Source organism: Dama dama, chromosome 3 (genome assembly GCF_033118175.1).
Source record: "Dama dama isolate Ldn47 chromosome 3, ASM3311817v1, whole genome shotgun sequence".
NCBI classification, from domain to species: domain Eukaryota; kingdom Metazoa; phylum Chordata; class Mammalia; order Artiodactyla; family Cervidae; genus Dama; species Dama dama.
Window position 1 is genome coordinate 57,719,892 of NC_083683.1, and position 15,603 is coordinate 57,735,494.

At 35.2% G+C, this 15,603-nt stretch overlaps 1 protein-coding gene across 1 annotated transcript in view; it reads left to right on the forward strand.

Moving 5' to 3' along the window:
• The window catches only part of CPNE8 (copine 8), a 258,489-nt gene that overhangs the window by 77,419 nt on the left and 165,467 nt on the right, over positions 1–15,603 (forward strand). Inside the window, exons 4-5 of the mRNA XM_061129923.1 lie at positions 80–183; positions 9,946–9,985. Coding sequence (XP_060985906.1) covers positions 80–183; positions 9,946–9,985 — 144 coding nt within the window. The remainder of the gene's footprint in view (positions 1–79; positions 184–9,945; positions 9,986–15,603) is intronic.

A 15,603-nucleotide genomic window follows, 5' to 3' on the forward strand; every position in this document is an offset into this window, starting at 1 on the left:
AATAAGTTCTATACTGCAATAAGTAACCATGCAAAGCTTGATTTTAACCTCTCCCTTTGTTTTTTTTTTTTCTCAACAGTTTGGAAGGACTGAAGTAATTGATAATACTTTAAATCCTGATTTTGTAAGAAAATTTATTCTGGACTACTTTTTTGAAGAAAGAGAGAATCTTCGTTTTGATTTGTAAGTTCCAGCAAAACTTGTATTTGAAAAAAAAAACAAGATTTTTAAAGACTACATTCATAACATGATGCTGGGTGCTCCGGTTGTACTAAATAGATATTAGCAGGGAATCAGATTAAATCTGTTTAGAGTGTGGCCTGAGCACTGTCCCCAGCACTGCTTTGCATATTATAGATTATTTGCCATTTATTAAAAATATATAAAGTAATTACTTTACCTTGTTGAAATGCTGGGTGGAGTATATGGGCATTCTTTCAAATCCTGCTGTGGAATAGATGTCTTACAAATTCCTCATATACTCTAGTGGGATCCTCATATATTTCCATGGCTGACTTTCTCAGATTTTTAGATTTCTCTCAGTTGTTTCTTTGTATAGTACATGGTATGTGTGTGTACATTTGTGTGTGCATGCTCAGTCGTGTCTTGACTATTTGCAACCCCATGGACTGTAGCCTGCCAGGCTCCTTTCTCCATCAGATTTCCCAGTCAATAATACTGGAGCAGGTTGACATTTCCTCCTCCAGGGGATCTTCCCAACCTAGGGATTGAACCTGCATCTCCTACATCTCCTGCATTGGCAGGTGGATTCTTTACAACTGAGCCACCTGGGAAACCCCATATTACGTGGATCTTTACCTAATTATGGCTCCCTTTATTTGTTCATGGGCTCATATTTCTAAGTTTAGGCTGCCAAAGCTAAAATTTTTAATATTCTTGTTATTTTGATACTGAATCAGGCATATTAAAATATTACCTTTAAATTCAACTCCCTGTCCACAGAGAATCCAGAGTCAGTCTATAACTGAGTTATTACACTTTTGTTCCCCAGAGGTGAACTGTGGTGATTGTTGAAGGAAATCTATTGAAAGCGAAAACTATAACATGTATTATAGTATGTTTTTTCTATATAAAAGTAACCAGAGACTTTATGAACATCACAAGTATTTAAAAAGAAAAATGTCTTAAGTAGCTGAAAACAATACAGTATACATGCTGTAACAGTTTATAGATATTTTTGATAACAAAAGCTATCAGTGTCTTATTTGAAAATGCTATAATTTTCCTCCTAATGAAAAACAAAAGTTCTTTGCTGTTTGTAGTCTTTCTCATTTTCCTCTAAGATGTGTACAATAAAATAACTTGTAGTGTTTCTGTTTAAAAAAGGAGAATCTTAAACCACTCCCTTTCCTCATGAGCTAAAGGAGTTCTAAGTATTTATTATTTTATCAAACAAAATTTTTTATGCCCCATTTGGTTTTTATTTCCTTGAAACACTTTTCCAAATAATAAAAATGAGGTTCCTGCCTGAGAAAAAACTGTAAAGTAGAATGTAATGATTCCCTGACCATGTTTATCATGGTGATTACATACAGTGTTACTATTTGAAAACAGACATATAAAGCATACAGAATGTGGTTTCATTCTTCCATTGTTCAAGGCCTGCATAGGAATCGTTTTTAAGAAATTTCCTTCTTTCTCAGCATGGTACTCTCTTAATTTTTACCGGTTACTTTCATATCTAACTTTATTATAAGTTAGTCAGTATTTCATGATTCTTTATTCTCATTCTTTATTTTCCTTTCTCTACTATTCTCTTTCTTAATTATCTGTATTGTTTTCTTGCATTTAAGAGAAATACATTCTTATTATAAATTTTAAATAATACAGGAATTTATAAAGTGAAAGTTCCCTGTTACCCCAGCACCAAAACACACACATCGCACAAACAACCAAAACTGTAAATGCATTTGCAGATCCCTTTTCTTTAAATATATATCTGTATATGGAATATCAATATTTTGAATATCTCAAATACTATCTAGTTACTTGTATTATTTAGATATCTTTCTATGCCATTAAATATATAGATATTCTTTCATTAATTTTAATGGTTGCATAATTTTAATTATTCAAAGAAATGCAGTTTACTTATCCAGACATTTACTGATGAACATTTTGGCTGGTTCTATTTTCACTGTTACATGTAATCCTGCAGTAAGTATTTTTTACAGAAACATTTTGCTGTTTTCTTGCCTTTTCAGAATATATATTACTCAGTCATATTTTAAGATGAAATGATATGGCCAAGACTGCTTCTAACCTTTGAGACAATCTTAAAGATCATATGTGCTTTGTTGGTTCTCTAAACTCCTTGTCTAGATATTTGCTCTGATTTTTAGAATGATCCTTCTGTTTTCTTTTGGTTACTGTCTGTCACCAGGCCCCGGTCATCATCATGAGTAGTTGCGGCTAGGGGACTCTACTCATTTTTCCACAGTGTCTCATTTTGCCCCTCCTTTTATTGGTTTCTTAAGTTCATGTCATTTGACATTCATAATTGTGGCTATTATAGAATTGTACAAGTAGAATGAAAAGAAGGAAAATGTTGGTCTCAAAAGGATGATAGCAATCAAATGCAAGTCAGTAACTAGAGAGCAAAATTTAAGAGCTGGGCAGGTCATTCTAGAAAGAAGTAGGTAAAGAATGATTTACCTGAACACAGATGGTAATCACATGCTCATCTCTACTGAACCTGAGATGAAGGAAGCTAATGGATTTTAAGGAGTTTCCAGTAAGAAAATAAATTTCACTGAATTCGGTGTTGGTTAGTCATTCAAATATTATGTCTGTTTTGCTAAATATCATTTCAAGGGCTAATTTCATAAATCAATGACTCAAATGAGAATGTATTAGGTTTAGGAAGCACCAGATACTTGTACCATGATTGTCAGGCCTACCTAGGTATCCTTAGCATGGACAGGGAAGTCTTAAAGGTAGGAAGGAAGTCAGGGCATTGGTAGAACTTAATATACATCTCTAGTATTTTGTCATAAATCAGTAATATCATTTAACTCGACTGTACATGATTCAGGGAATTTTTAAAAAAAAGAAAACAAAACTTCAACACACTCACTGATGGAAATATAGAAGAGAACAATGATTGGATGGATTAATATATTTGTTACTAATATCTTCCAGTTATTTTTAAGCTAAAATAATTATAAAAACTCATGTAGTTTGAGGGTTAGTATGTAAGTTCTGTAAGTACCAGACAAAAAGATGTGGTGCGTGATAGTAATACTACCGATATTATTTACAGTTTGTAGTAGAATCATTAATATATGTAAATAGATTTAACCAACCCAATATATTTCTGAGGCAGTTATCCGATTGCTATAAAAGAGAATACCAAGGCCTGGATGGGGGTTTAACTTGACATGCTCAAGGGTCTGAGCACTCTAACATAGAGTCAAATTTTGCATAAAAATAGTTAATATTTTTTTATCTTCTTTGTAAATTGGCCGAACCAACGGTCTTTCTTATTAACTTTTGGCTGTCCTGGGTCTTTTTTGCTGCATGAGGGTTTTCGTGAGTCGTGGTGAGTGGGGATACCCCTTGTTGCGTGCAGGGCCCTCTCGTTGCGGTGGCTTCTCTTCCTGTCGTGCTCTAGGCATGTGAGCTTGGTGGCTATGGGGCATGCAGGCCCTAGAGCACACACTCAGAAATTTTTGTGCACGGGCATAGTTGCTCCATGGCACGTGGGATCTTCTCCGATCAGGAGTCAAATTCATGTTCTCTGCATTGGCAGACGGATTCTTAACCATTGGACCACCTGCGAAGCCCATGCCTGAAATAGTTTATAATTTAATGGTACAAAACCTGAATTTCTAAAACTTTATGGAGAGTAAATAATGCCTGAACTATGTAATTTTAATTTTTCTCTTGGTTATCTAAAACTAATTAAAGTATTATGTTTGAAGTGTTCTACTTTACTCTGAATATAATAATAGAATATATTTAACTATGCAAAAGTAGGAATATATAGCAAAGTAGTATGTTTGATTAGAATGGACACTGTTGTATTATTTTATGATAGTGTAACAAGAAGAAAGAAAGTACCAAAGCAGTGTACATGATAGATTTTAACTTCTTCAATTTTTTCTTTTTTCCGAAAAAAATATAGTATTTCTCATAGAAATTTTATAATGTTTGAAATGTGAGAGCATGTTGTAAAATGTAATTAAATAAGCATCAGTTAGAGGAGGTAATGACAACCCCACTCCAGTATACTTGCCAGGATAATCCCATGGACAGAGAAGCCTGGTGGGTTACAGTCCATGGAGTCACAAAAAGTTGTACACAACTGAGTGACTCGACATGCAAGCATCATATAAACTTTTGAATGTAGTTGGTTAATTTCAGAAATTTAAGTCAAGTAATATTATTTGAATTTTATATGATCTCTAAAACATTCAGAAAATTAGGACCTGATTAAGGGATACCTGGAGAAGATTGTCAAGAAAAGTAACAAATATATTTTCTTAGTTTATGCACTATTTTTGACATCACTTTAAGTTGGAAGGAAAGTTATGACCAACCTAGATAGCATATTAAAAACTAAAGACATTACTTTACCAACAAAGGTCCATCTAGTCAAGGCTATGGTTTTTCTAGTAGTCATGTATGGATGTGAGAGTTGGACTATAAAGAAGGCTGAGCACACTGAAGAATTGATGCTTTTGAACTGTGGTGTTAGAGAAGATTCTTGAGAGTTCCTTGGACTTTAAGGAGATCCAACCAGTCCATCCTAAAGGAGACCAGTCCTGGGTGTTCACTGGTAGAACTGATGTTGAAGCTGAAACTCCAATACTTTGGCCACCTGATGCAAAGAGCTGAATCATTTGAAAAAAAAAAACCCTGATGCTGGGAAAGATTGAGGGCAGGAGAAGAAGGGGACGACAGAGAATGAGATGGTTGGATGGCATCACCGACTCAATGGATATGGGTTTGGGTGGACTCCAGGAGTTGGTGATGGACAGGGAGGCCTGGCGTGCTGCAGTCTATGGGTTCACAAAGAGTTGGACACGACTGAGCGACTGAACTGAACTGAACTAACAATTTCTTCTAATTATCCATTTATATAAGAATCTTATACAACCTGTGAGAGCAGACTTTCTTTCTTTTTTTTAACACTTTTTTTCTACCATATCTACCAATCTATGGTGATTTTTCTACCATATCTATCTAAATAAATGTGAGAAGTAGTGTAATCTTTCTCTAGTTATGAGTACCTATTTATCCATTGTTCCTAACTGATTAGTTTTTAAATTTTGTCTTAGCAGTGTGTTGCTTCTAGGAAAAAATATTCATTGCAGAAAAAGTGGAAAATGAGAAAAGGATAAAGTAGTCAATAAAATTACCTGTAATCCCAACCTGGGGCTTCCCTAGTGGCTCAGTGGTAAAGAATCCACCAGCCAATGCAGGAGACGGAGGGTCGATCCCTGGGTTGGGAAGATGCCCTGGAGATGGAAATGGCAACCTACTCCCAGTATTCATGGACAGAGGACCCTAGTAGGCTACAATCCATGGTGTCACAAAGAGTCGGACATGACTTAGCAACTAAACAGCAAAAGCAACAACAGTCTCACCCTACGTCACTCAGAGTACTAATGGAAATACCCTAACATACTTACAGTAGCATGGCCTTCTGAAGGAACAACATTGTTGAATAATACAGTAGTCTAAATTGGCCAACATAGATGTAAGTGGCTTTCAGAATTGTTTTTTATTTAGTTAACCTTTATATTAATTTTACAAATTTCTATTTTTTTTTAATTGAAAAGAAGCTTTTCAATTGCATATTATGGAAGGTTTGCAAATGGCTTTCAGGAGGTTTTTTTATTTAACTTTCAATGCTGATGGAAAATTGTTATCAGAGAGAGAGAGAAAAAAATGAATGAATATATATTTCTGGCAGCACTGGCCTAAATTCCTGTAAGTTCTGATTAATCCAAAATTATTATTATGGTCATTTGGTTGAGATATTTTAAGGTTAGTTTGTCAGTTATGAGTTGTAAAATTCTCCTGCCTGTTTGACAATTTGATGTATCATTCAAGAGACATGGTTTCTATTATTATGCTATGTTTTATCACAGCACTATGCTTTATCACAGATATAATCATAAACTTTAGCATTCATTAATTTTGTTATAATTGTTACACATATAATAGTATAGATACTTTATAATTCTCTTTGTTGTCATAATTGAAAACTTTATTATTGGTAGAACAGTTGTCACTGAGCAAGAAGGGTGGGTAGCTGTTTCAGTATGTAGTATTTTCTGAAGAATATGAGAAATCATATATAACTACTTATGCTCTAATTTTTCCATTTGGGTACACCAACAAGGGAGTTACAGGTCTAAATTTGACTTAAGTGAAAAGTGAAAGTGAAGTCGTGAAGTCGTGTCCGCCTCTTTGTGACCCCATGGACTGTAGCCTACCAGGCTTCTCCGTCCATGGGATTTTCCAGGCTAGAGTACTGGAGTGGGTTGCCATTTCCTTCTCCAGGAGATCTTCCCAGCACTTCCCAGCATTGTCAGCTAACATTCTCTTCCACTAGCAGCCAAGAAAGGGCCTATTGTTGTTGTTGTTCAGTTGCTAAGTCATGTCCAACTCTTTGCAACTCCATGACAGAGGACTAGATGCTATTCTCCCCTTCACACAATCATCCTAGATTTTGGAGCTCCCCTTCACCTTGCTTTGGGGAATGGAACCTCCTCCTACCCCTTCAGAGATAGTGAATAGTCTGTCACTTCATGAGTAAGCTTTCTAGAGAAGGGTTTGACCCTAATGAGAGTGACTTACTGGCAGCTCTGAGCTAAGCGTAAGGAAAAACTTAGTATCTCTTGTTTTCAGCTTTGGGCCTTAGTTGGAATTTCAGGGGAATTAAGGGGATTATGGCATTCATAAACCTAGACACACACGCACACTCACGGTCTGCAGCCCCATGCACACAGATATATTTTTACCATTTAGAATGTAGTGTTTATGTTCTAACTAATGAGAATTAAAGCCAGTGATATTTTTAGAAAGTTAGAAGGAAAACTCCCATAAAAGAAAAATCATGGTAATTTTGAAAGCATTGTAATACATCATATTATTTAAAGCCTTGGGAGGTTTATCTAAAGCCTTGGGAGGTTTTGTATTATCTAATGCTTTAGGAGGTTTGCTGTAAATTACCTATTTTTGAGATAATAGCATCAAAAAGCTTTGTTAAAGGCAATTAAGGAGGGTTGTATTTGAAGATACCTAAATTCCTTGTGATGAAAACACAAACACTTCACTTTTGCTTATTGAATTGAACTGAATATATCATGATCAGTTCTGTTCAGTTCAGTTGTTCAGACTGCCCCTTTTTCAGATTTCCTTTTCCCTTTAGGTTCCCCACAGAGCATTGAATAGAGCTCCCTGGGATATACAGTATGTTCTCGTTCAGTACAGTCACTCAGTCGTGTCCGACTCTTTAAGACCCCGTGGACTGCAGCACGCCAGGCCTCCCTGTCCGTCACCAACTCTTGAGTTTACTCAAACTCATGTCCATTGAGTCAGTGATGCCATCCAACCATCTCATCCTCTGTCATCCCCTTCTCCTCTCATCTTCAATCTTTCCCAGCATCAGGGTCTTTTCCAATGAGTCAGTTCTTCTCATTAGAGGCCAAAGTATTGGAGTTTCAGCTTCAGCATCAGTCCTTCCAATGAATATTCAGTACTGATCTCCTTTAGGATGGACTGGTTGAATCTCCTTGCAGTCCAAGGGACTCTCAAGAGTCTTCTCCAACACCACAGTTCAAAAGCATCAATTTTTCGGTACTCAGCTTTCTTCACAGTCCAACTCTCACATCCATACATGACCACTGGAAAAACTAGCCTTGACTAGATGGTTTTTGTTGGCAAAGTAATGTCTCTGCTTTTTAATATGCTGTCTAGGTTGGTCATAACTTTTCTTCCAAGGAGGAAGCGTCTTTTAATTTCATGGCTGCTGTCACCATGTGCAGTGATTTTGGAGCCCCCCAAAATAAAGTTTCTCACTGTTTCCACTGTTTCCCCATCTATTTGCCATGAAGTAAATAGACCAGATGCCATGATCTTAGTTTTCTGAATGTTGAGCTTTATGTCAACTTTTTCACTCCCCTCTTTCACTTTCATCAAGAGGCTCTTTAGTTCTTCTTTACTTTCTGCCATAAGGGAGTTGTCATCTGCATATCTGAGGTTATTGATATTTCTCCTGGCAATCTTGATTCCAGCTTGTGCTTCATCCAGCCCTGCATTTCTCATGATGTACTCTGCATATAATTTAAATAAGCACGGTGACAGTATACAACCTTGATGTACTCCTTTCCCGATTTGGAACCAGTCTGTTCCATGTCCAGTTCCAACAGTTGCTTCCTCACCTGCATACAGATTTCTCAAGAGGCAGGTCAGGTGGTCTGGTATTCCCATCTCTTTCAGAATTTTCCACAGTTTGTGGTGATCCACACAGTCAAAGGGTTTGGCATAGTCAATATAACAGAAATAGATGTTTTTATGGAACTCTCTTACTTTTTCAACGATCCAATCGATGTTGGCGATTTGATCTCTGATTCCTCTGCCTTTTCTAAAACCAGCTTGAACATCCTGAAGTTCACAGTTCATGTACTGTTGAAGCTGTTTGGAGAATATACCATATTATCTCTCCCCAGCCCACACTAAACCCTTTATAGAAAACAGTTTCCAGGAATGACACTTGAGAAGGAGTCAGGAGAATTACACTTTAGCTATGATATTGCTACAGTTGCTAATTTTATTCTTACTCTCAAAAATTGTCTTGAATACGAAATATTTTTTTTTTACTAATGTTTGTAGGCCTTTAGTAGATGTTGGCAATTTGCTGATTCAGAACTCTAGTTTACAGCTGTTGAGAGTGATCAAACTGCCCTGATAGGAAGGAAAGTAATTTGTAACTCTTCTGAGACGGTCATTTGCATCACACAAATTTTAAGCCAGTTTGTGGCAAACATTCTTTACTAGGGAGTAGGTGTACCTACGCCAAGAATCAGTATACACAGTGAACTCTGTTTCTATGCTTTTTTGACTGAGATACTTTTCTTCCTCTGGGAAAACATTCTTGTTATGTGAGAGGGAAGATTTTAATGAGCCATTAAAAAAAAAAGTTATTTTTTCGTAGGTAGCTATGCACAGGAATGTGAAAAGAATATGATTTGGGAGAAAGACTGGAGCCAGTACCAATATTTTCCTCTTCAAGAATTCAGCAAATTGAGCTTGTTTTAAATGTTAGCAACCATTCTGCTTTTGAAAAAAAAAAATTAAAACAAGGGACTAAGTGATAGTGAGTGATATTTTCCCAGGATTTCTTCAAAAAATCATTTGCTTCCAGTACCAACTGATCAAAAATAGGAATATAGTAGTCCTATATAAATACATTTTCTTTCTATAAAATACATGTTTTCCCTAAATCCTATGATTGGAGAAAATTACTCTCTCGTTACTTTTGCCAATTTCAAAGTTAATAAGAGTATTTATGATATTAAATAAGAATTATTATATATACAAATGACAGCCTGTTATCAGCACTTTTTTAAAAGAGAAATTTCAGTTTTTAGGGAGGATTATGAATCTATTGATTCACAGAAAAGGGAAATTTTAAAATTTTCTTATCAAAAAGAAGAGCTGATGACTGTGAAATTATTAAAATTAAGGCTTCTACTTAGGTGGTAGAAATAAACGGACCCAGGGTTTATGAATCCTGCCCTTAGTATGTAGGCCAGAGTTTATAAGAAATTTCTAAATTTGCTGAGTTTTTCTCCCTGTCATATACTTTTGATTCATTTTTTATATCATTTGTATTTTGGGGGAAATACTAATGTTTTTCTCTAACTTCACTTGTGGAAATAATTTAAAGTGTATATTTTAATTTTTTAGGTATGATGTTGATTCAAAGAGTCCCAACTTGTCCAAACATGTAAGTTCACATCTTTATGTTTTTTAAGGTGATTAAAAATTAAATTAGCGTATCATGATTTCACTGGTATTTTTGTTAATTGATTCATACTAAAGTTGTATGTCCACAACTTACCTAATAATTACATTGAAAATAGATAACATTTTATTTACATTTCATTTTTGAATTAGAGTGTAGTAACTTTGCAGTATTATGGTGGTTTTTGCCATACATCACCATGAATCAGCATTAAGTATGCATATATTCCCTCCTAATTCAACACCCCCTCCCACTTCTCTCCCCATTCCGTCCCTAAGGTCACAGAGCACTGGCTTTGGGTTCCCTCTCCCATACAACGAACTCTCGTTGGCTATCTATTTTACATATGGTAATATATATATTTCAGTGCTATTCTCATATATCATGCCACCCTCTCCATCCCTCACTGTGTCCAAAATGTCTGTGTCTCTTTTGTGTTCTGCAGTAAGATTTTCAGTACTGTCTTTCTAGATTCCTCATACATGTGTTAATATTTGATATTTGTCTTTCTTTTTCTAACTTACTTTTCTCTGTATAATAGCCTCTAGGTTCATTCACTTCATTAGAACTGACTTAAATGCATTCTTTCTATAGCTGAGTAATATTCCATTGTGTATATACCATAACTTCCTTATCCATTCATTTGTCTATTGCACATCTAGCTTGCTTCCAAGTTCTAGTTATTGTAAATAGTGCTGCAATGAACATTGGGGTGCATGTGTCTTTTTCATTTATGGTCTCCTCCAGATATATGCTGAGGAGTGAGATTGCTGGGTCATATGGTAGTTTTATTCCTAGGTTTTTAATGAAATATCTATGATATTCTACATAGTGGCCATATCAGTTTTTATTCCCACCAATGGCATAAAAGGATTCCCTTTTCTCCACAACCTCTCCAGCATTTATTATTTGTAGACTTTTTGATGATGGCCATTGTGACCCATGTGAGATGTTTCCTCATTATAGCTTTGATTTGTATTTTTCTAATAATAAGCAATATTTAGCATCTTTTCATGTGTTTATTAGCCATCTGCATGTCTCTTTTGGAGAAATGTCTGTTTATGTCTTCTGTCCACTTTTTGATTAGGTTGTTTGTTTTTCTGATACTGAGCTGCTGAACTGCTTTGTCATTTATTTTGTTTCTTATTTTCTCCCACTCAAATGTTGTCTTTTCACTTTACGTATAGTTTAAAGCTCTTAGATTTAATTAGGTCCCATTTGTTTGTTTTTTTATTTATTTCCATTACTCTAGGAGGTGGATTATAGAAGATCTTGTGATTTATATCAGAGAGTGTTCTGCCTGTTTTCCTCTAAGAGTTTTATATTTTCTTGTCTTCTATTTGCGTCTTTAATGCATTTTGACTATATTTTTGTGTATGGTCTTAGGAAGTGTTTTAACTTCATTCCTTTACAAGTAGCTGACTAGTTTTCCCAGCACCGCTTGCTAAAGAGAGTATGTTTTCTCCATTATGTACTTTTCCCCTCCTTTTTTAAAGATAAAGTGTGCATAAGTGCATGGGTTTATCTCTGGGCTTTCTATCTTGCTCTATTAGCCTATACTTCTATTTTTGTGCCAGTACTATACTGTCTTGAGGACTGTAGCTTTGTAGTATAGTCTTAAGTCAGGAAGGCTGATTCCTCCAGTTTCATTCTTCTTTCTCAAGATTGCCTTGGCTCTTCAGTATCTTTTGTGTTTTCATACAAATTGTGAAGTTATTTGTTCTAGTTTTGCAAAAAATATCTTTGGTAGTTTGATAGGGATTGCATTGTATCTGCGGATTGCTTTTGAAAGTATAGTTGTTTCCACTATATTGATTCCTCCAGTCCAAGAACATCTCCTTCTGTTTGTGACATTTCTGATTTCTTCCATCAGCAGCTTACAGTTTTTTGCGTACAGGTGTTTTGTCTGTTTAAATAAATTTATACCTAAGTATTTTATCTTTTTGTTGCTGTGGTGAATAGGCTGGCTTTCTTAATTTCTCTTTCTGATTTTTCATTGTTAGTGTGTAGGAATGCAGAAGGATTTCTGTATATTAATATTATATACTGCAACTTTACTATATTCATTGATTAACTCTAGTATTTTTCTGGTGACATCTTTAGGGTTTTCTTTGTAGACATTCATGTTTTCTGCAGAGTTTTACTTCTTCTTTTTCAATCTTGATTCATTTTATTTCTTTTTCTTCTATGACTGTTGTGGCTTGGACTTCCAAAACTATTTTGTATAATAGTGGCGAGAATGGGCACCCTTGTCTTGTTCCTGATTTTAGAGGAAATGTTTTCGGTTTTTCACCATTGAGTATAATGTTTTCTGTGGGTTTGTTGTGTATGGCCTTTACTATGTTGAGGTATGTTTCTTCTTTGCCTACTTTCTGAATTGTTTTTATCATAAATGATACTGAATTTTGTCAAAGTCTTTCTCTGCATTTATTGAGATGATCATATGGTTTTATCTTTGAATCTGTTAGTATGGTGTATCACATTGATTGATTTGTGGTTATTGAAGAATCCTTGTATCCCTGGTATAACGTCCACTTGATCGTGATGTATGATCTTTTTAATGTGTTGTTGGATTCTGTTTGCTAGAATTTTGTTGAGAATTTTTGCATCTATGTTCATCAGTGATATTAGCCTGTAATTTTCTTATTTTGTGGCATCTTTGTCTGGTTTTGGTATTATTATGATACCAGTGTATAGAGTGTGTTCATGAGTTTTCCCTCGTCTGTGATTTCCTGGAAGAGTTTGACTAGGATAGGTGTTAACTCTCCTCTGAGCTTTTGGTAGAATTTGCCTATGTAGTCAGCTGCAAGCCTGCCAAGTTGTTTCAGTCATGTCCAACTCTTTGCAACCACATGGACTCTGAAGCCTGCCAGGCTCCTCTGTCCATCAGATTCTCTAGGCTAGAATACTTGAGTGAGTCACCATGCTGTCCTCCAGGGGATCTTCCTGACCCAGGGGTCAAACCCGTGTCTCTTATATCTCTACATTGGCAGGCAGATTCTTGACCACTAGTGCCACCTGGGAAGCCCATGTAGCCATTTAGCCCTGGGCTTTGTTTGTTGGAAGATTTTTTTTATTATAGTTTTGATTTCTGTGCTTGTGATTGGTCTGTTCATATTTTCTATTTCTTCCTGGTTCAATTTTGAAAGATTATATATTTCTAAGAATTTGTCCATTTCTTCCAGGTTGTTCAATTTTATTGGCATATAGTTGCTCATGGTAGCCTCATGAGCCGTTGTATTTCTGTGTTGCCTGTTGTAACTTCTTTTTCATTTGTAATTTTATTGGTTTGTGTCTTCTTCCTTTTTTTCTTGATGAGTCTAGCTAATGGTTTTATAATTTTGTTTATCTTCTTGAAGAACCAGCTTTTAGTTTTATGATCTTTGCTATGGTCTGCTTCATTTCTTTCGCATTTCTTTTGCTGTGATCTTTATGATTTCTTTCCTTCTACTAACTTCGGGTTTTTGTTGTTGTTTTTGTGTTTTGTGTTTGTTTTGCTGTTGTTTGTCTTTTTCTAGTTGCTTTAGGTTTAGTGTTACATATATGTTTGATGTCTCTTGCTTCTTGATATAGAATTGTATTGCTATAAACTTCCCTCTTAGCACTACTTTTCCTGCGTCCCATAGATTTTAAGTTTTCATGTTTTTGTTGTCATTTGTTTTTAGCCATATTTTGATTTCCTTTTTGATTCTTCAGTGATCTGTTGGTTCTTTGTAAGTGCATTGTTTAGCCTCCATGTGCTTGTGTTTTTCATAGGTTTTTTTCCCCCTATATTTGCTATCTAATCTTACAAAGCTGTGATCAGCAAAGATACCTGAGATTATTTCCGTTTTTAGAAATTTACCAAGGCCTGATTTGTGGCTCAGGATGTGTCCTATCCTAGAGAATATTACATGTGCATCTGAGAAAACAGTGAAATCTATTTTGGGGGTTGAAATGCCAATTGATATCAATTAGGTCCAACTTGTCCTATGTATCACTTATAGATTGTGTTTCTTTACTAATTTTCTGTCTGCATGATTTGTCCATTGATGTGACTATGGTATTAAAGTCTCCCACTATTATTGTGTTACTCTCAATTTCCTCTTTAATAGTTGTTAGCATATGCCTTACATATTGAGCTGCTCCTATGTTGGGTGCATGTATACTTATAATTTTTATGTCTTCTTGGAATGATCCGTTGATCTTTATATAGTGTCCTTGTCTCTGTAACAATCTTTGTTTTAAAGTCTATTTTATCTAATATGAATATTGCTACTCCTGTTTTCTTTTGATCTCTGTTTGCATGGAGTATCTTTCCAGCTTCTCACTTTCAGGCTATATGTGTCCTTAGGTTTGAGGTGTTTCTCTTGAAGACAGCGTATATACCCTTTTGTACCATTCAGCCAATCTATGTCTTTGGGTTGGAGCATCTAGGCCATTTACATTTAAGGTAATTATTGATTAGTATGATCCTGTGATCATACTTATTGTTATCAGTTTGCTTTTATAGGCCTTTTCTGTCTTTCTTGTCTAGAGACATTCCTTTAGCATTTGTTAAAGAGCTGGTATGGTGGTGTTGAGTTTTCTTAGATTTTGATTGTCTGTAAAACTTCTGATTTCTCTTCCAAATCTGAATGAGATCCTTGCTCAATAGAGTAATCATGGTTGTACATTTTTTTCTTTCGTCACTTTAAATATATCCTGCCATTCCCTTCCTGCCTGCAGAATTTTTGTTGAAAGATCAGCTGTTAGCATTACGGAAATCCCCTTATATGTCATTTGTTGTTTCTCCTTGTTACTTTTAATATTTGTTCTTTGTGTTTAATTTTTGTTAGTTCCATTAATATGTTTTTTGGCATATTTCTTCTTGGGATCATCATGGATGGGACTCTCTGGGCTTCCTGAACTTGGGTGGCTATTTCCCTCCCATTTTAGGGAAGTTTTCTACTATAATCTCCTCACATATTTTCTCATGCCCTTTCCTTTTGTCTTCTTTTTCTGGGACTCCTATGATTTGAATGTTGGAGCTCTTAGTGTTGTCTCAGAGGCCTCTGAGGCTATCCTCATTTCTTTAACATGTAAGATAAGATACTTCTGGATTTTATAATGACGCTCAAAATGAGCATTTATACTGACCAAGAATGTAAAGCAGTTTGGAAAAGAAAATATATTATTTTATCCAGATATTTATAGTATCTCCAGTACTATAATCTAGTGGCTAGCAGAAAGTTTTGAGTATATAGTATTCTTTAATTCCAGGAAAATAAGGGAAGAGAGAGGAGGCATATTTTCATTAAACACTTACCATGTTCCAGGCATTTATTCTAAGTGTTTTGAATATGTTATCTAACTTAGATCTCCCAACAATTTAATTTGTAAGTATTATTTATGAAGTTTATTTTATAGATTAGAATACTGAAGGTAAAGGCTTTAGTAAATCTTTCAGTCAAAATACAAACACAGGTGGTCTAGGTTTGTTCAATATGGTTTATAGACATTTCAACAGACTTCAAAACTTAAGTTCTATCTGTATATTATTTAGACTGTAAAATAATGGTGAATACATTCAACAGGTATTTGTTGACCTCCTGGTCAGTTTTTCAAAAGCCCTGTAGTTA